The 21797-nt window shown below is 39.0% G+C and overlaps 1 protein-coding gene across 1 annotated transcript in view; it reads right to left on the minus strand.

Annotated features, from left to right (window-relative positions):
* Positions 1-5712: 5712 nt before the first annotated feature.
* PPEF2 (protein phosphatase with EF-hand domain 2) overlaps positions 5713-21797 on the minus strand; it is a 65037-nt gene continuing 48952 nt past the window's right edge. The window contains exons 13-16 of the mRNA XM_037828977.1: positions 11159-11265; positions 9730-9893; positions 8969-9056; positions 5713-6026 (exon numbers count right to left, since the gene is read on the minus strand). Coding sequence (XP_037684905.1) covers positions 5776-6026; positions 8969-9056; positions 9730-9893; positions 11159-11265 — 610 coding nt within the window. The 3' untranslated portion in view covers positions 5713-5775. The remainder of the gene's footprint in view (positions 6027-8968; positions 9057-9729; positions 9894-11158; positions 11266-21797) is intronic.

The raw sequence follows: 21797 nt of genomic DNA on the forward strand, positions 1-21797 counted from the left end.
CATCTTTAGTTCTTTGAGTAGTTGCACTAGGTGCTGTGTCTCTTCTGGTCTTTTGATTTGGGTGCTTGGGCTTGGGTTATCCATATCGTCTGGTTTTTTCATATGCTTTATAATTTTCTGTTGTTTTTGGCCTCGTGGCATTTGCTGAACTTGATAGGGTTCTTTTAGGATTTGTAGACCAATTGAAGTCCTTATCTCTAATTTATCAGATCTACAGCTTCGTGGAGTACACTTTCTCTAACTAACCAGCAGGTGGCGTCCACGAGCCACCTGTTCTCCACAAGCCAGTTCTCCCCTGCTTAGCCTTTTTGGTGAGTGGGGGAGTGAGTCTTGTAGGGTCCAATTGGTGTACCAAGCTTGCGTGTGTAGTTGGTGTTGCCTGCCCTGTGTATGGGGCGTGTTTCTGGGCAGTCAGGGAGGGGGGGTGGCTCTAACAATCAAATCTCCCTGGTGATCCTAGAGTTTTAAAGCTGCTGCAATAGTCTAATCCTTCAGTTCAGTCCTGCCACAGTTTGTCTCTGCCACTGACCCACAAGTCCTTGGTATTGGCGTATGGCTCCTGAGACTTGCAAGTGGGCCCCTCTTCCAGGCCATGCACCCCAGGTCCTCTGTTGAGGGATGACTGTGCTATGTCACAGGTGAGTGCCGTCCCCCCCAGGGCAGTTCTGGGCTGCTGGGCTGTGTAGGGAGGCTCCCAGTCTGCTGAAATGATGGCTGAATGGGGCTTTGTTAATTCACACTGCTCTACCTTCCCAACTCTGGGACAATCAGCTGAGGTTGCAGGGAAGGCTAATGTCCGCGCCCAGTTTTGTGGTGTGTGCCTGTTATTTGAAGCACTTCCGTCACACTGGGTTGTCTGGGGCAGTTCTGGGCTATGGGGCTGGCAATGGGCAGAAGTGTTCCTGTCCACCAGGATGATGGCTGTGAGCGGACACCCCCCTTTTCTTGGGAAGTTGTGGTGTTTAGTGAATTTTCTCAGCCACTGGATTATTGCGTTTTGTCTCAGAGCTCTCTTAGTTCTGCTCTTGACTTGACCTGCCAAAATTGCAAGTGTTTGAAGCTTTCTGTATTGGGCTTCTTAGAGTAATTGTTTTAGAAAAAGAAAAAAGGATTAAAAAAAAAAAAAAAAAGAAAAAGGCCCTCCTCAGAGATCTAATGGGTTATTGAAATGCTAAGAGACAAAGCAACCAGGGCCATTAAGGAAAGGTCCACAGGGCAGAGAGATCAGCTTTTCTTCGGGATTTGCATATGCGCCTCAGGGCCTGAGCTCGGGCTTGAGCTCTACCCTTCCCCTTTCTGTGTTCACCAGAACTCCAAAAATCCTCCACTTTTATTTTGGAGTTTTTCGTGTTGTGTTTTTTCTCTATGCCTGTCTCCTCTCTGCTGGGCTGGCTGCTCTCAGATTCTCTGGTGTCTGGTCTCAGTCTATCTATGGTTGGAGTTTGGATCAGTAGAATGAGTTTCCGATAAGGGCTGCCACTGCAGTTCTCCCTTCTCCTTCCCGGAGCTGACAGCCCCTCCTCCCACGGGACTGAGCCTGGCAGGGAGGGGCACGGGTCCCCTGGCCGCAAAAACTTACAGATTTCGCTGATCTCAGCAGTTCCACGTTTTCATGAGTGTTGTATGAAGTATGCCCAAAGTCAGATTGCTCTGTGGTGTCCAGTCCACGCAGTTCCTGGCTTTCTACCTACTTTCCTGGAGGAGTAACTAAAACATACAGCTCACCAGTCTGCCATCTTGCCTGATAGTGACATTTTGAAGAGGAGCTACAGCCAAGAGGGACACTTTGAAGAATGCACAGAAGCTGAGAGAGCAGCTGCAGATGAGAGACAGTTTGAAGACAGCCGTTGAAAGCAGACTCTTGCTCCAGAGAAGCTAAGAGAGAAAGCCATTTTGAAACCAGAGCTTTGGAGCAGACACCAGCCACATGCCTTCCCAGCTAACAGAGGTTTTCTGGACACCATTGGCCATCCTCCAGTGGAGGTACCCGATTGCTAATGTGTTACCTTGGACACTTTCTGGCCTTAAGACTGTAACTGTGTAACCAAATAAACCCCCTTTTATAAAAGCCAGTCCATTTCTGGTGTTTTGCATTCTGGCAGCATTAGCAAACTACAACATTATGCCCCCCAGAAAAAGCCATGTTCTTTGATGCAGTCTTGTGGGGGCAGGCTTATTGGTGTTGATTAGGTTGAAACCTATTGGTTCAGTGTTTCCATGGAGATGTGACCCACCCAACTGTAGGTGGTAACTCTGATTAGATAATTTCCATGGAGGTGTGCCCCATCCATTCAGCGTGGGGCTTGATTAGTTTACCAGAGTCCTATATAAGAGCTCAGATAGAAGGAGCTTGCTGCTGCAGCTTACAGAGACATTTTGAAGACTGCCATTGAAAGCAGAAACTTTTGAGAATGCCATTTTGAAACGCAACCTGGGAGCAAGCAGATGCCAGCCATGTGTCTTTCCAGTTAGCAGAGGTTGTCCGGATGCCAATGGACATCCTCCAGTAAAGGTACCCTATTGTTGATGCCTTTCCTTGGACACTTTATGGCCTTAAGACTGTAACTTTGTAACCAAATAACCCCCCTTGATAAAAGCCAATCCGTTTCTGGTACTTTGCTTAACAGCAGAATTAGCAAACCGGAACAAGGTCTAAAACCAAAGGAGAAGTGAGATTTGCAATGGAAATCTACGAGAGCTTGACTTGATTCATGTGAATCTTTAAAGAATAGTGTTAAAGTCTCAGCAAATTTATATGGCCCAACTTAGAAAACAAAACCAACTGAATATAGCAAATTTTCAGTTTACAAAAAGTAATAACTCTTAGAGAAGTCTGTGTGTTTAATCTGTCTGCATCGGGATTTCTTCTGTCTGCTATTTGGGGGTACTTAAAAGTTCACCCATCTAAATCTAAAAATGTTTGGTTTCTAAATTGACCTCTCATACTTAGAGTTATACCAGGGCAAATAACAGTAAGGTGTTACCAAATAATCATGCTTCACCATAGCAGGGTTAACCAATTAGATCACTGGTACCTGAGCCTGGTTGCACATTAGAATCACCTGGGTAGTTTTTTAAAAATACCAATACCATGACCTCTCTCCCAGAGATTTAATTGTTCTGGAGTGGAGCCTTCAGGCATCACATGTTTTTGAAAACTCTCCAGATGATTTTAATTTGCCATTAAGTTTAAATCACTGGATTAGAGGAATGATTTTTCTAATTCTTCCTAACCCAATTTTTAAATTCCTTTTAAATTAAAACTCCCTTGAAGCCAAACCTCTATTAATTCACTATGCTAATTGAAAAAGGAAATTTTCTCTGAGCTTAAATATGTGCATAGGACTTGCTCACTGCGAGACACTGAGACTGAAGGGTGTAAGACACCAATCACTGAGAGCCCCCCAGAGAAGGAACCAGAATAGCTGCTTCCCCCAAAATGGTCAGAATTAGCAGAAAACCAGCCCCATGTGAATTTGTGACTTTCCTGTCTAAACTCAAGAAAGTAATTCAGGGTTCAGCACTGGTCCCATCAAGCTCCACTACAACCATCCGATCCTGACAAGCCAAGGATTTATTTAAACTGACCAATCACGTTACCTTATGAAGCTTTGTGGCTTTTACCTTTATAAGCCCCATCCCTGTGTTTCTTTGAAGACAGCCGTCTTCATGGGCTGTTCTCTCTTCTGTATCCCTATATGAGTAAATCCCTAAGGCTTTTACCCAATTGTGTCTGAGATATTCTTCGCAGCTTAACACTTACTATACCTCAAGAGTACTTATTTACCTTTAATTAAAATGAATGGAGATGTCATGAAAACAACAAGAACTTTGTTGAATTTGAGCTGTTTGCATAAGATATGTCAAGCAGCCGTGGCTCAGTTGTTAAGTTGGGCAAGATAAACCCATGAGTCATATGTATTCATTCAAACACCTTACCAAAAAAAAAGACTTTAACTCTTCTCTGCATGGTACCCACTGATGGAAATCCAGACCTTTTCAGGGTAATGGAATAAGAAAATAAAAAGGCATTTCCCAGAAAGCAAGGTGAATTGGCTTTCTATGCTATGTAACAAATTACCACAAATGTAATGGCTTAAAACAATGTACATTTATTATCTCACAGTTTCCTTAGGTCAGGAGTCCGGGGCAGCTTTGCTAGGTCCTCTGCTCAGGTTCTCAAAGGGCTACCTTCAAGGTGTCAGCCAGGCTGCATTCTCATCTGGAGACTTGATTAGGGAAGAATCTGCTTCCAAGCTCATTCAGGTTGTCTGCAAGATTTGTTTCCTTGTGGCTGTATGACTGAGGGCTCTGGCTTTTCATGGCTGTTGGTTGGAGGCCACCCACAGATCCTAAGGCCACGTGTAGTTCCTTGCCATGTGGCTTGCTTTTCAAGCCCCCAAGGAGAATCCTCACTCCAGTGTGCTACAGAGAGACTTATATAATGTAACATAATCACAGGAGTGACACTGCATCACCTTTACCATATAGTATTGGTTAGAAGCGCATCACAGATCCTGCCTACACTTACAGGGAGAGGAGTACACAAAGACGTGACAACCAGGAAATCATCTCAGATCACTTTAGGGTCTCATAGCCACACAAGGGAAGAGTGCAAGGGGACCATGGATTGCTTGTAGCTGATCAAACATAGATAAAACTGGAAGTAATGGTGAACAGAGCCAGGGAATATAGTTTCCAGTCCTGGCTCTGCCATTAACTAGATCACAAACCACTATTTTCTGGATCTCAACTTCCTTAGTTTACAAATAAAATGAGGGAGTAGAGACAGTATTGGATACCAACAAAAGAAACATATTATAATGCCATGGAAGCACCATTGTTTATCATTAGCAAAAATCAGAAATGCTCACACTCATTGCTGGTAAATTTATGGTGAAACTGGTATGCTTGGTCCTGATGAGCAATCTGGCAATATGTATACAGTCATAAAAATGTTTGACAAAGTAATCCCATTCCTGGGATTTTATCCAAAGGTGGTGTTTAATAGAAGATTTTTTTAACAAGCAATATGCACAAAGTTATTAACCACAGTGTTAGTTACAAAAATGAAAAACTGGAAACAATATACATGTTTAACAATTGAAGAATAGCTGTATAGATTATAGAGCATCTGCTTGAAAGAAAATAATGCCAGCATTAAACTAATAATTGTTAAGACTATGTAGCAACATGAGAAAGTGATAACAATTAGATGTGAATTTATAAAAAAAAAATCAGGACATAGAATTATATCAACATTATAGTTATAACAAGTAAGAAAAAGTTCATAACAAAAACAAAATAAAATTATATAAGCATTTTAGAAAGAGTTCATAACGAAAACATTTGTTTTGGGTCATGGGATTACACAAACAAGTTTTCGTAACTTTCATTTACAAATATGACATTTTTTAAAAGAATAAATAAAAGGCATTGAATAAAAACAATGAGGGGGTTGAATTACCAGTGGTTCTTAACTGCATGGGCTGGTTCTAATTAAAAACAGTTAAACTTGGATTCTACTCTACGACGATTCTGGGATGGGACTGGGGCACCCAAATTTTTACACACACACACACACACACACACACACACACATCAACCACCAACCCCGACCCCCCACCCCCCAAATACACAGGTGATTCAGATGCATACTGTTAGGCAATTTCTCAGCATAAATTTCCACAGATTTTTGGGGATTAAGGGGGATATTCCAGTGACAAGCTTGGCATTGCTTGTGAGGCTCCTGGGGCAATGAAGATCAGGCTGTTGTTAGTGTGCCTGGTCTGCTGCAGCCATTGTCACACTGTGTGTGGCCTGTGGGCAATCTGACGTGTTGCCCTCTGAGCAGGACTGCTCCACAAGGCGGAAGGCCTCCAGGAACTCATTGATGTCGATGTGGCCATCCTTGTTGAAGTCAATGCTCCGGGCAAGGTCACAGATGCAGTCATCTGTGATGTCAATGTTCATATGAGAACTGAACAGCTTCCAAGTCTGTCTGAACTCGTCCAGTGAGATGAACCCTTACCAGAGACAGGAGTCACTCCAGTGAGTCAGTGTCACTTTCAACATTCATTTCCCCTCACCTTCTTGCAAGGTAACCTGTTGTTTACCATCAACCAGACAAAGATACCCAAGACCAACAAAAACCTCCATTGATTTCCCAGTATCTCATTAAAACTCCCAAGGGAATCACATAAGCCATTGGATCTCAAAACCACTAGGTCACCAGTTGTTCTCAACTGGGGATGATTTTGCATCTCCCACCCCAGAAGGACATTTGGCAATATCTGGGGACATTTTGATTGTCATGACTGGGGTAGTGCTACTGGCATCTCGTAGGTAAAGGCCAGGGATACTGCTAACCATACTACAATGCACAAGCCAGTCCCTACAACAAAGAATTATCCAGCCAAAAATGTCAATAGGGCCACTGAAACCATCCTAAACATGCAGTACTTTATTCTGCATTTAAAAATACTTTGGACCCATACATCTACGGTCAATTGATTTTTGTCAACTATGCGAAGACCATTCAATGAGGAAAGGCTAGAATTTTCAAAAACTGGAGCTAGGACAACTGGATAGTCACATGCAAACAAATGGAAGTGGACCCTATCTCATACCATATGCAAAAATTAACTCAAAACGGACCAAAGACCTAAATGTAAAAGCCAAAACTATAAAATCCTCAGAAGAAAACATAGGTATAAATCTTCATAAGCTTGCATTAAGCAACAGTTTCTTAGATGTGACACTAAAAGCAGAAGTAACCAAAGAAAAAATAGATAAATCTGATTTCATCCAAATTTAAAACTTTTGAGACCTTGGCTTATGGTCAAACAAGAAGGCGGTAAAAGATACTCCAGGTGCCATTCCCGCACAGAATCTGTGGACAACTAGCAAAAACTGGCAGAGCCATCTTCCTCAGAACTTGGGGAAACAGTTAAAGTGTTGCAATAACCGGGCAAATGCAGAATCAAGAAAACACAGCTTTAAAAACCTTAATTGCTACAGAATTTCTATTTGAGGAGATGGAAAAGTTTGTTAATTGTAGCACTGAATTGTATATTGGAATGCAGTTAACAGGGGAATATTTAGGTTGTATATATATGTTACTAGAATAAAAAGGTTTTAAAAACCCATTGGACTGTACAATACAAATAGCGAACTCTAATATAAAACATGGACTATAGTTAACACTACAATTATAATATTATTCTTTCATCAATTATAACAAAGGCACCATACTAATGCAAGGTATAATAATGGTGGGGGGGTAATAGGAAAACTCTTTATTTTCTGCATGATTGTTCTGTAACTCTACAACTTCTCTACAACAAATAAATTAATTTAAAAAATGCTTGAGGCTGATTTCAAGAAAAATATTAAATTGTGATGTGCACTGGTCACAAATTAACATTTTACTGGCTTTAAGTAAATAAATTATATATAATTAATTTTTAAACATTAAAATATTTTGTGCTTCAAAATACACTATCAAGAAAGTGAAAAGATCACCCACATAATGGGAGAAAATATTTGCAAATCATATTTGGAAATTTAATAAGGGTCTGGTATCCAGAATATGTAAAGAACTTTTACAATTCAACAATAAAAAGACAAATAACCTGATTTAAAAGTGGGCCAACAAATATAAGAATATTCTTTCATGAACTCGGAAAAAAAAGGGCCAAGAATCTGAATAGGCATTTCTCCAAAGAAGATATATAAATGGCCAATAAGCACATGAAAGATGCTCAACATCATTAGTCTTTAGGTAGATGTAAATCAAGTCACAATGAGATACTTTACACACACAGAAATGACTATAATTAAAAATATGGAAAATAACAAGTATTGGTGAGAATGTGGAGAAATTGGAACCCTCATACATTGCCAGTGGGAATGTAAAATGGTGCAGCCATTGTGGAAAACAGTCTGGCAGTTCCTCAAAAAGTTAAACATGGAGTTAACATATGACTCAGCAATTGCACTACTAGGTGTATACCCAAGAGAACTGAAAACATATGTTCACTCCAAAAACTTGTATTGTGGAAACACACTAAAAGTTTATCCACTTATGAATGGTTCAGCAAACTGTGGTATGTTCATACAATGGAATATTACTCAGCCATAAAAAGGACTGAAGTACTGTTACATGTTTACAGCATGGATGAACCTTGAAAACATTATGCTAAGTGACAGAAGCCAGACAACAAAGGCTACACAGTAGATGGTTCCATTTGTATGAAATGTCCAGAATAGGCAAATTTATATACACAGAGGGTCTGAGGGGAGGGGAAAATGGGGAGTGACTGCCAGCGGTTATGAGGTTTCTCTTTGGGGTGATGAAAATGAATTAGATAGTGGTGATGATTGTACAATCTTGTTAATATAATAAAACCCACAGCATTAAACATTTTAAATGGATGAGTTCTATGGTATGTTAATTATACCTCAATTTTAAAAAAGAATAACAACATTTTTTTTTTTAAAAAGCCTTTGGACCATTCAGGAATATAGGGTGAAGGGTACACAGGACTTCCCCAAACATTCTTTTGCAACTTCCTGTGAATCTACAATTATTTCAAAATAAGTTTTAAAAAAAGCTTTTGGGAGTGAGATTACAAAAGCATTTCTGTTCTGGGCTCTCTTCATGATTTTGTTGCTAGCTTTGATGGAACTAAGGGACACTGGGTCTTCTAGTACTTATTCCTATAAGAGAAGCCCAGAAGCTCTCCAGTTTGCTTTATTCTTCTCCGCCCATCCCTCTGTTATACTGGTTGCTTGTATTGCTCAAGTACTTTCTACTTTCTGCCATTTATAAGCATTGCTACCATGTACTCACTTGGTTTCCAAAATGTTCACATGGAAAGCTAAATAATCAGGAAGCAGACTACAGGATGTGAAGCTTAAAATACTAATGACATGTCAGAAGTGATGGGACCATGAGTGCCCTTACCTGAATGATCACTGTCTATGATCCTAAATATGGTCTCCAGGTTGGATCGGTTTCGATACAGCACTTCCAGCAAACTTGACTGTATGTTCTGCAAGAAAAACCTCATTTTCCTTCTGTGTCTTAGACTTTGGCTGACCTTCATAGGATAATTAGCACACAATCAACTCCGACAATAATACACTCTTGAAAATACTGAAGTTTTACTACCACCTGCCGCCTTCATCCTACCAAATAATCTAATGGTTGAAGAAGAACCTAGCCCAAGGCCTTGCACACATTACACATTTGATAGTGTTTATTGAGTAAATGCTCTTTATTTTCAAATGGGGGAGGCAGCATGGTGTCAAGAAAAGAAAATGGGCCTTGAGGTCAGGCAGGCATGGATTTGAGTCTCAGCTGGACAATTTAGTTGCTATAAGATCCCAGGCAGATTACTTGACTGGCAGACCCTCATAGAATAATGGTGTTGAAATGTCTACCTTTTGTGGGGGTTTAGTTTTTATTTTATTTTTTAATGAGTTTATTTATTTACTTATTCATAGAAGTTGTAGATCTTGTGGTGTTTCTGAGGATTAACTAAGGCAATATAAGTAAATCACCTAGCAGGAAGTCTGACACACAGAAACATAACAAATAGTTGTTCTCTTTTCTCCCCGACCCTTCCTTTTGGGTAGTCAATATTTGGTTGTTTCTGATTTAAATTTCTCATAAAGGGCTTCATGGTCCACAATATGCTCCCGTCAACCTTATCACACCATTACCTCATGGCTCAGTTGTTCTTTGGCCAAATCCTCCAGCCAGGACCCGTACTCCAGCATGTTATCTGTTGAGCTGTTTACCAGCTGTGGCCTCAGCATTCGCCAGGGCAGTCCTAGATGCAACACAGACTCCACGGCTGTTGCCCAGTCACTCAGGTTGATTAAACCTACGGGAAAGAGTTAACTTGTTGACTTGTCACCTATTAATCTAGATTGCTGTCCAACAGTTGTACACTTTTATCCTGGCATTCCTCTTACTATATGTAGGTAACAGAAATACTGAGCACTGTCACTATTTTTGTTGGTTGTGGAAGAGTTAGCTGGAAATTAAGGTTGCCAGATAAATAAATACAGGATGCCCAGTTAAATCTGAATTTCAGAGAGACAATGAAGTATAAGTGTGTACCAAATATTGCATGGAACATAATTATACTTAATTGTTGTCGATCTGAAATCAAATTCAAGTTCTGTATTTTTATTTGTTAGATCTGGCAACCCTTCCAGAAATCCCACAAGACTTTTGTAAATATTACCATAAAGAATTATATATTGTATGTATTACAGTGTTGGTTGTTTAGAAAAATATCCAACCTCCTGAATTCCTCAGAATATATTATTAACTGAAACTCCTTAGAAGAGAGAGGCTACAATATATGTACCTAAAAAGATATTACAATGATTGTATGAATGTCAGAGCTATTTTTAAATAGGGCTATATTTGTTAATGTTCATTAGACATCCCATTGAATTGAACAAAGACAATTTTGTAGCTTGCATGGCTGAATAGACTATAGAACAGATAAGCACACAGTCAACAAGTCAAATCAGTTGATCTTTTGCTAGTCTCTGTTGTTGTTACAGAAAGGACAAAATGTTGATTTTGTAATTGTAGTCACAAGATAAATAATGTAAATAATATATTTGGAGAAAACATTTGCAAATAATTATGACAAAGAAATGATAGTTTCAACTTGTATAACTCCTACGGTTTGATAGGAAAATGAAAACAATCCTCCAAATGGGCATAGTATATAATTAAACAATTCACAGAAGAGGAGAGCAAATATCCCATAAAGATAGAAAAAGATGCCTAGGGAGAAATGCAGTGAGATGCCACTGTCCTCTTATATAATCTTGTACCCTCCCATCCTCCATTGCTTTTCTTTTAGTTCTGGCCTTGTTTGTCACCATTCCCTTGACTTCATTTATTTTCACTATCTCCACCTACATTTGGCCATGTTCATAATCTGTTAAAAACTTGGAATTCAAACATTTAGTAAAGGTAGCTGGGACATTAGGTTGAATAAAATGGAAGGAGCTGTCAAAGGGGTCTTTTGGTCATTCAACAAATATTTATTTCCTAACTACTGTGAGACAGAGATTTTGGGTCTGGCTTTCTTCCTCTATAAACCTTTTACTTGATTAGTCTTACCAGTTTTAACTGCATCATGCTTCTTAAATTCTCCTAGAAGAGCTGATGAATGAGCAAATAACTTTTCTCGCAGAGCTCTGAGAGCTGACTCTTCTACTCTGCTAATCCTGAGACAGGAGATGGAAAGAAGCATATTTTAAGTTAGGATAGAAGAAATAGTGATGGACTTAAAAAGTTTTTTTTTTTTTTGAGTATTAGGATGAAGCCACGCACGAACAGTCCTTTTTTTAAAAAAACTTTATTGTAGTAGCAATTGTACAATGCAAAATCTCCTGTTTTAACTACATTCAAGTGTACTATTCAGTTGTGTTAATTACATTCACAATATTATACTACCATCATCAATATCCATTACCACAATTTTTTCATGACTTCAAAGAGAAACACTGCACCCATTAAATAATAATTCCCTTCCTTTCCTGCTCACCCCTGGTAAACTATAGTCCACTATCTGTCCCTAGAAATTTACTTCTTCTAGGTATTTCATATGAGATCAAACAATATTTTTCTTTTTGTGTCTGCCTTATCCTCTCCCAGTTGTTTTGGTTGTTTTGTTTGTTTGCTTGCTTCCTTGCTTTTTTTTTTTAATTGTGGAACATAATGTATTTACTTAAAAGTGGTAACTTTCCAAGTGCAAATTAACAAGTAGTTAGAGAGCAAATTTCAACAAATTTATGGGTTACATTTCTACCATTTCAGTTCTTGCCTTCTAGCTATTATAATACCCTAGCAACTAAAAAAAGAAAATTATAGAGATTCAGTATTCATAATCCTTTGTTAAATTCTATCTTGTCTATTGCTACCCCTTCCTCTAGTTTAATCAATTTCCCAGTCTTCAGGGATGTCTAGGCAGTGACCACCATAACTTGCTCATGTTGAAAAGGGGTGTTGACATTATGGGAAAAGAGGACGCAACTGGTTGATGTTCTTGAAGAGGGCGTTGCCTCTGGTTTGGGGACTTAGCTGGCATAGGAGTTCTCTGGAGGATTTAAGTTTCCGAAGAATAAAATTACTGATTGAAACTTTTGTAGAGTCTCAGCTAGGGACCTGGGTATTCTTTAGAGTTTTCAGGACTGTTGACTTGGGCTTATCATTCTGTGGCCATTTGGCATATCTAGCTGAAGCTTGCATAGGGGTAACCTCCAGGACAGCCTTTGACTCTATTTGAAATCTCTTAGCCACTGAAACCTTATTTTGTTGCCTTTCTTTTCCCCCTTTTGGTCAAAAAGGAATTCTCAACCCCTTGACACCAGGGTCAGGCTTATTTCTGGAATCCATGTTCCACATCACCAGGGAGACTCACTCACCTAGGGGACCCTTTCCTACATCGGGTGAGGTGTGTGTGATGAATTTATTTGCAGAATTGGGCTTAAAGGGAGAAAGTCCACATTTGGGCAACAAAAGAGGCATAATTATAGGTGGGCTTAGCCTCCCCTTTACACAAGAGCAAGCCTCACAATTGAGGGCTCGACTTATAAAGTAGGGGGTTCCTAATTTCACATAGCATATGTTCTGTCCACAATAATCAATCAATATCTCACATTATCATCACTTAGTTATACAATCCTCATCACTCTCCATTTTAAACAATTCTCATTACCAAAGCCCCATAGGTCTTTTCAGCCCTTAATGATTGGCCCCTAGTACTTGTGTGGTACTAGTAAGGTATTCCTATTAATTATAATCTCTAGTATGCAATAGGTAGATTTTTCCCATATACCCTCTGTTGTCAACTCTCTATACTAGTGTCATAACTTAGAAGTATATCATGCAAGAACCTATCTATGTTTGTAGTGCAGATCTATGGAATACATGCATTTAAACAACTTTCAATCCTGTTCACCTTCAATAGAGCTCTGATGTTTATAATTCCATTAACAAACACTCATCACCCCCATCCATTCCCATACCTTTGAATTTACCCTCATTAACATATCTGAACATATTAGGTTATCATTCCCCTCTGTCTATCTCTGGGTCCCCAATATTCTACATTATAAGACATTGATTTTACCTTGTTCAGGGAGTTCATAGTAGTGGTAACACAACATTTCTCCTTTTGTGTCTGACTTATTTCACTCAGCATTATATCTTCAAGGTTCATCCATGTTGCTATATGTTTTAGGACTTTGATCATTCTTACTGCTGCATAGTATTCCATCGTATGTATACACCACATCTTGTTTATCCACTTGTCTATTGAAGGACACTTGGATTGTTTCCATTTCTCGGCAACTGTGAATAATGCTGCTACAAACACCAGTGTACAAACGTCTGCTCATGTCACTGCTTTCAATTCTTCTGGGTATATACCGAGAACTGGAATTGCTGGATCATAAGGTAATTTGATATCTAGTTTTCTGAGAAACTGCCAAACTGTCTTCCACAGCAGCTGCACTATTATGCAATCCCACAAATAATGAATAAGAGTTCCAATTTCTCCACATCTTCTCCAGCATTTATTGTTTCTTGTTTGTTTAATGGCAGCCATTCTTATTGGTGTGAGATGGTATCTCATTGTGGTTTTGATTTACATTTCCCTAATGGCTAGTGAAGGTGAACATCTTTTCATGTGTTTTTTTTTTTTAGCCATTTGTATTTTCTCTTAGGAAAAAATGCCTTTTCATATCTTTTGCCCATTTTATAATTGGGCTATGTGTACTACTGTGGTTGTGTTTTAGGATTTCTTCATATATGCAGGATATCAGTCTCCTATCAGATATATGGTTTCGAAATATTTTCTCTCATTGAGTTGGTTGCTTTTTCACCTTTTGACAAAGTCTTTTGAGGCACAGAAGCTTTTGATTTTGAGGAGTTCCCATTTCTCTATTTTTTCTTTTATTGCTTGTGATTTTGGCACAAGGTCTAAGAAGCTACTTCCTATTACTAGGTCTTAAAGAAGTTTCCCTACATTATCTTCTAAGAGTTTTATAGTGCTGTCTCCTATATTGAGGTCTTTGATCCACTTTGAGTTAATTTTTGTATAGGCTATGAGGTAGGGTTACTCTTTCATTCCTTTGGATATGGATATCCAGTTCTCTCAGCTCCAGTTATTGAAGAGATTGTTCTGTCCCAGTTTGGTGGATTTGGGGGCCTTATCAAAAATCAGTTGCCCATAGATCTGGGGGTCTATTCCCAAATTCTCAATTTGATCCTATTGATCAATATATCTATCTTTGCACCAATACTATGCTGTTTTGATTACTGTGGCTTTATAGTGGGCTTCAAAGTCTGGAAGTGTAATTCCTCCCACTTCATTCTTCTTTTTAAGGATGTTTTTGGCAATTTGATTCCTGTTTCCCCTCCAAATAAATTTGATAACTAGCTTTTCCAAGTCTGAAATATATGCTGTTGGAATTTTGTTTGTAATTACATTGAATCTGTAGATCACTTTGGGTAGAATTGACATCTTAATGATGTTTAGCCTTCCTATCCATGAACTTGGAATATCTTTCCACCTCTTTAGGTCCCCTTTGATTTCTTTTAGTAACAATTTGTAATTTTCTATGTAGAGGTGTTTTATTACATCCTTGGTTAAATTTATTCCTAGGTACTTGATTTTTCTTAGTTGCTATTGTGAATGGAATTTTTTTTTATTGCCACTTCAGTTAGGTCATTACTAGTGTATAGGAACATTACTGACTTATGTGAATTAATTTTGTATCCCGTCACTCTGCTGAATTTATTAGCTCACATAGCTTTGTTGTGGATTTCTCAGTATTTTCCAAATAAATCTGCAAATAATGAAAGTTTTACTTCTTCCTTTCTAATTTGGATACCCTTTATTTCTTTGTCTTGGCAAAATGCTCTGGCTAGAACTTCTAGCATAATGTTGAATAATGGTGGTAACGGTGGGCATCCTTATCTCATTCCTGATCTTAGGGGAAGGTTTTCAGTCTCTCACCATTGAGTACTATGTTGGTTGTGAGTTTTTCATATATGCCCTTTATCATATTGAGGAAGATTCCTTCAATTCCTACTTTTTGAACTGTTTTTATCAAAAAGGGATGTTGAATTTTGTCAAATGCTTTTTCAGTGTCTATTTAGATGATCATTTTATTTTTCCCTTTTGATTTGTTAATATATTTGTGCCAGTTTCTATATATTATGTCCTCCAGAAAAAGCCATATTCTTTTAATCCAATCTTGTAGGATATTTGGATTAGGTTGTTTCCATGGAGATGTGACCCACCCAACTGTGGATAATACCTTTTGATTCGATTATTTCCGTGGAGGTGTGGCCCTGCCCATTCACGGTGGGTCTTGATTAGTTTACTGGAGCCCTATAAGAGCTCAGACAGAAGGAGCTTGGTGCTGCTGCATGAGAGACATTTTGGAGATGGCCATTGAAAGCAGATTTTTGCTGATGAAAAATAAATAAAACCCCTTTATAAAAGCCAATCCATTTTTGGTATTTTGCATAATGGCAGCATTAGCAAACCTGGAGAATGTTCCTTGAGTGCTAGAGAAGAATGTATATCCTGGCACTTAGGGATGTAACAATCCATATATATCTGTTAAGTCTAATTCATTTAGCATATTGTTTAGGTTCTCAGTTTCCTTATTGGTCCTGTCTAGTTGTTCTATCCATAGAAGAAAGTGAGGTATTGAAGTCTCCCACTATTATTGTAGAAATGTCTATTGCTCCCTTCAGTTTAGCCAATCTTTGTTTCAAGTACTTTGGAGCTCCTTTATTGGGTGCATAAACATTCATGATTGTTATTTCTTCTTGGTGAATTGTCCCTTTTATTAATATATAGTTTCCTTCTTTGTCTCTTATGACATCTTTGCATTTAATGTCTATTTTGTCTGATAGTATAGCTATTCCTGCTTTCTTTTGTTTGCAGCTTGCATAGAATATTTTTTCCATCCTTTCACTTTCAGTCTCCTTGTGTTACAGGGTCTAAGACGAGTCTCCTGTAAACAGCATATAGATCGGTCATATCTTTTAATCCATTCTACCAGTCTGTATCTTTTAATTGGAGAGTTTAATCCATTCACATTCAAAGTTATTACTGTGAAGGGAGTTCTTAAACCAGCCATCTTATCCTTTGGTATTTAGTTGTCAGATCAATCCCCCCCTCCCACTTTTCTTTTCCTTTAAGTGACCCTTACTAATGCTCTTCATTTCTGTGCCCTTCTCCAGACCTCTCTCTCCTTTCTTTTTTTCTCAGCTTGTAGAGCTCCCTTTAATATTTCTTGCAGGGAAGGTCTCTTGTTAACAAAATCTCTCAGGCTTTGTTTGGCTGTGAAAATTTTAACCTCTCCCTCAATTTTTTTATTTTATTTTATTTATTTATTTATTTATTTAATAATATTCATTTTATTGAGATATATTCACATACCACGCAGTCATACAAAACAAATTGTACATTCGATTGTTCACAGTACCATTACATAGTTGTACATTCATCACCAAAATCAATCCCTGACACCTTCATTACCACACACACAAAAATAACAAGAATAATTAAAGTGAAAAAGAGCAATTAAAGTAAAAGAGAACACTGAGTGCCTTTGTCTGTTTGTTTCCTTCCCCCATTTTTCCACTCATCCATCCATAAACTAGACAAAGGGGAGTGTGGTCCATATGACTTTCCCAATCACATTGTCACCCCTCATAAGCTACATTTTTATACAATCATCTTCAAGAGTCATGGGTTCTGGGTTGTAGTTTGATAGTTTCAGGTATCTACTGCCAGCTACCCCAATTCATTAGAACCTAAAAAGGGTTGTCTATATTGTGCATAAGAGTGCCTGCCAGAGTGACCTCTCGGCTCCTTTTGGAATCTCTCTGCCACTGAAGCTTATTTCATTTCCTTTCATTTCCCCCTTTTGGTCAAGAAGATGTTCTCCATCCCACGATGCCAGGTCTACATTCCTCCCCGGGAATCATATTCCATGTTGCCAGGGAGATTCACTCCCCTGGGTGTCTGATCCCACATGGGGGGAGGGCAGTGATTTCACCTGCCAAGTTGGCTTAGCTAGAGAGAGAGGGCCACATCTGAGCAACAAAGAGGCATTCGGGAGGAGGCTCTTAGGCACAATTATAGGAAGGCCTAGCCTCTCCTTTGCAGCAACAGTCTTCCCAAGGGCAAATCCTGTGGTAGAAGACTCAACCCATCAAACCACCAGTCCCCTATGTCTGTGAGCACGTTAGCAACCATCGAGGTGGGGCAGGCCAATACCCCTGCATTCTTCACCAGCTCCTCAAGTCTCCCTCAATTTTGAAGGAGAGCTTTGCTGGATAAAAAATTCTTGGCTGGCAATTTTTCTCTTTCAGAATCTTAAATATGTCCTACCACTGCCTTCTCACCTCCATGGTGCCCGCTGAGTAGTCAGTACTTAGTCTTATGTTGTTTCCCTTGTATGGGGTGAATTGCTTCTCTCTTGCTGTTTTCTGGGCTTTCTCCTTCTCTTCAGCATTTGACAATCTTATCAGTATATGTCTTGGAGTGGGTTTATTTGGATTTATTCTTTTTGGAGTTTATTGGGCATCTTTGAATTACATATTTATGTTGTTTAGAAGGGTTGGGAAGTTTTCCCTAACTATGTCTTGAAACTCTCTTCCTAGCCCATTACTCTTCTCTTCTTCTTGTGGGACACCAATGATTCTTATATTTGGGTGCTGTTCTAGTTTGCTAATGCTGCAGAATGCAAAACACCAGAGATGGATAGGCTTTTATAAAATGGGGGTTTATTTCGCTACACAGTTACAGTCTTAAGGCCACAAAGCGTCCAAGGTAACACCTCAGCAATCGGGTACCTTCACCGGAGGATAGCCAGTGGCATCCGGAAAACCTCTGCTAGCTAGGAAGGCAGCTGGCGTCTGCTCCAAAGCTCTGGCCTCAAAACGGCTTTCTCTCAGGACGTTCCTCCCCAGCAAGCTTGCTCCTCCTCAAAACATCACTCACAGCTGCACTCACTGAGTTCCCTCTCTCTGAGTCAGCTCATTTATATGGCTCCACTGATCAAGGCCCACCCCAAATGGGTGGGGCCACGCCTCCATGGGAACATCTCATCAAAATCATCACCCACAGCTGGGTGGGGCACATTCCAAGTAAATCTAACCAGCACCAAAACGTCTGTCCCACAAGACCACAAAGATAATGGTATTTGGGGGGACACAATACATTCAAACCAGCACAGGTGTTTCATGTTGTCCATCTGTTCCAGTTTGCTAATGCTGCTGGGATGTAAAACACCAGAAATGGATTGGATTTTATAAAGGGGGTTTATTTGGTTACAAAGTTACAGTCTCAAGGCCATAAAGTTTCCAAGGGTACCTTCATTGGAGGATGGCCAATGGTGTCCAGAAAACCTCTGTTAGCTGGGAAGGCATGTGGCTGGCATCTGCTCCAAATCCTGGTTTCAAAATGGCTTTCTCCCAGGACATTCCTCTCTAGGCTGAAGCTCTTCTTAAAAATGTCACTGTCAGTTGCTCTTGGGGCATTTGTCCTCTCTTAGCTTCTCCAGAGCAAGAGACTGCTTTCAATGTCCATCTTCAAACTGTCTCTCATCTGCAGCTCCTCTCTCAGCTACTCTGCTTTCTTCAAAGTGTCCCTCTTGGCTGTTGCAAGCTTGCTCCTTCTGTCTGAGCTTACATAGTGCTCCAGTGAACTAATTCAGACCCACCCTAAATGGGTAGGGTCACACCTCCATGGAAATTTTCCAATCAAGGTCTTGTCCACAGTTGATTGAGTCATATCTCCATGTAAACATTGAATCAATAGAATTACAATCTAATCAACACTAATAGGTCTGCCCACACCAGACTGCATCAAAGATAATGGCATTTAGGGTGATGTAATACATTCAAACTGGCACACCATCATTTCCCTGAGATCAATTTCAAATTTTTTATTTTTTTCACCATTTGTTCTTTTGTGTTGTTGCATTCCATTGTCTTGTCCTCTAGTCACATATCCTTTCTTCTGTTTCTTCAAATCTGCATTTTTAATTTGATCAGCAGTAATTTTATTTCCATAAGTTCGGCTATTTTTAAATTTACTCTTTCAAATTCTTCTTTATGCTTTTCTAGAGTCTTCTTGATATTGTTTATGTCTTTGGCCATCTCGTTGAAGTTGTTTTGGAGATTTGTGTGTACTTCCTTAATTAATTGCTCCACATTTTGTGTCTCTTCTGGCTTTTTTTTTTTATGTGTCAGGATTTCAGCCCAGCCTGTACACACTCACCAAATCCCACTTCCCATTCATCGCTTCCATCACCTGTGGTGTTCAAACAAACTGACAGTACAAGTTAAATTATCTGGTGTGCTACAGAAAATATAGATCCCGCACCAGATAGACATCTCCTCCCTTTGTCTCACACATAAGTTGTTTTAAAACCCAGTGAGTATCATCCTTTTTTTTTTTAATTTTTTTTGAAATTGTTCACAAAACATACAATTATCCAAAGATCCAAAGTGTACAATCAGTTGCCATGGTACCATCATACAGCTGTGCATCCATCACCACAATTAATTTTTTTTTTCAATTTTTAGAACATTTTCATTACTCCAGAAAAGAAATAAAGACATATACAAAAAGGAAACTCAAATCCTCCCATACTCCTAACCACTCCCCCTCCATTAGTGATTCATAGTTTTGGTGTAGTACATTTGTTACTGTTGATGAAAGAATGCTAAAATACTGCTAACAGTAGTATATAGTTTGCAATAGGTATATATATGTTTTCCTATATGCCACTCTATTACTAATTTCTAGTTATAGTGTCATACATTTGTTCTACTTCATGAGAGAGATTTCTAATATTTGTACAGTTAATCACAGACATTGTCCACCACAAGATTCACTGTTTTATACATTCCCATCTTTTAACCTCCAACTTTCCTTTTGCTGACATATGTGACTCTGAGCTTACCCTTTCCACCACCTTCACAAACCTTTCAGCACTGTTCGTTATTCTCACAACACACTACCATCATCCCTGTCTATTTCCAAATGTTTAAGTTCACCCTAGTTGAAAATTCTGCCCATAATAAGCAACTGCTCCCCATTCTTTAGCCTCATTCTATATCCTGGTAACTTATATTTCATGTCTATGAGTTTACATATTATCATTAGGTCATATCAGTGAGACCCTACAATATTTGTTCTTATGTGTCTGTCTTATTTCACTCAATATAGTGCTCTCAAGTTTTCTTCATCAACCCATTTTTTTTAGGATGGTATTGCTCACACACCATACATTCTGTCCTAAGTAAACAATCACTGGTTCCCTGTATAGTCATGTATTTATGTATTCATCACCATCACCACTATCTATATAAGGACATCTCCATTTCTTTCACAAAGAAGGAGGAAGAGTCAAAGAAGGTAGAAAGACAAAAGAAAAAGAAAAAAGAAAGACAGAGAAAAAAACACAACAGCTGGAAAGCAACAAAAGGAAAGATAGCATTAAACTAAAGTAGAATAAAGAGTCGGACAACATCAGCAATGCCAGGTGTCCCATACCCTTCCCCTATGCCCCACCCCCATATGCATTTAGCTTTGGTATATCATCTCTGTTATATTGAAGGAAGCATAATACAATGTTTCCATAAATTGTAGTCTCTCGTTTGCATTGATTGTATTTTCCCCCCAATCCCACCCTATTTTTAACTTCTTGCAATGTTGACATTCATTTGTTCTCCCTCATGTAAAGACATATTTGTATCTTTTATTACAATTGTTGAGCACCTTAGGTTACATTGAGTTATACAGTCCTAGTCTTTATCTTTCGTCTTTTGTTCTGGTGTCCTACATGCTCCTAACCTTCCCCTTCCAACCATGCTCACAGTCATCTTTGTTCAGCGTACTTACATTGCTGTGCTACTATCTCCCAAAATTGTTTTCCAAACCTCTCACTCCTGTCTTTTCCTTTCTGTCTGCAGTGCTTCCTTTAGTGTTTCCTGTGGAGCAGGTATCTGGTTCACAAGGTCTCTCATCTGTTTGTCAGAGAATATTTTAAGCTCTCCCTCATATTTGAAGGACAGTTTTGCCAGATATAGGATTCTTGGTTGGTGGTTTTTCTCTTTCAGTATCTTAAATATATCACCCCACTTCCTTCTTGCCTTCATGGTTTCTATTGAGAAATCCGCACGTAGGCTTATCAAGCTTCCTTTGTATGTGATGGATCGCTTTTCTCTTTCTGCTTTCAGGATTCTCTCTTTATCTTTGATGTTTGATAATCTGGTTATTAAGTGTCTTGGTGTAGGCCTATTCAGATCTACTGTGTTTGGGGTATGCTGTGCTTCTTGGATCCATAATTTTATGTCTTTCATAAGAGATGGGAAAATTTCATTGATTATTTCCTCTATTATTGCTTCTGCCCCTCTTCCCTTCTCTTCTCTTTCTGGGACACCAATGACACATACTTTCCTGCATTTTGTGTTGTCCTTCAATTCCCAGAGACATTGTTCATATTTTTCCATTCTTTTCTCTATCTGTTCTTTTGTGTGTAGGCTTTGTGTCTTGTTCTCCAGTTCCTGAGTTTTTTCTTCTGCCTCTTGAGATCTGCTGTTGTATGTTTCCATTGTGTCTTTCATCCCTTGTGCTGTGCCTTTCATTTCCATAAGATTCTGCCAGTTGTTTTTCCAAACTTTTGATTTCTACCTTATGTTCACCCAGTGTTTTCAT

Source organism: Choloepus didactylus, chromosome 3, assembly GCF_015220235.1.
Source record: "Choloepus didactylus isolate mChoDid1 chromosome 3, mChoDid1.pri, whole genome shotgun sequence".
NCBI lineage: Eukaryota > Metazoa > Chordata > Mammalia > Pilosa > Megalonychidae > Choloepus > Choloepus didactylus.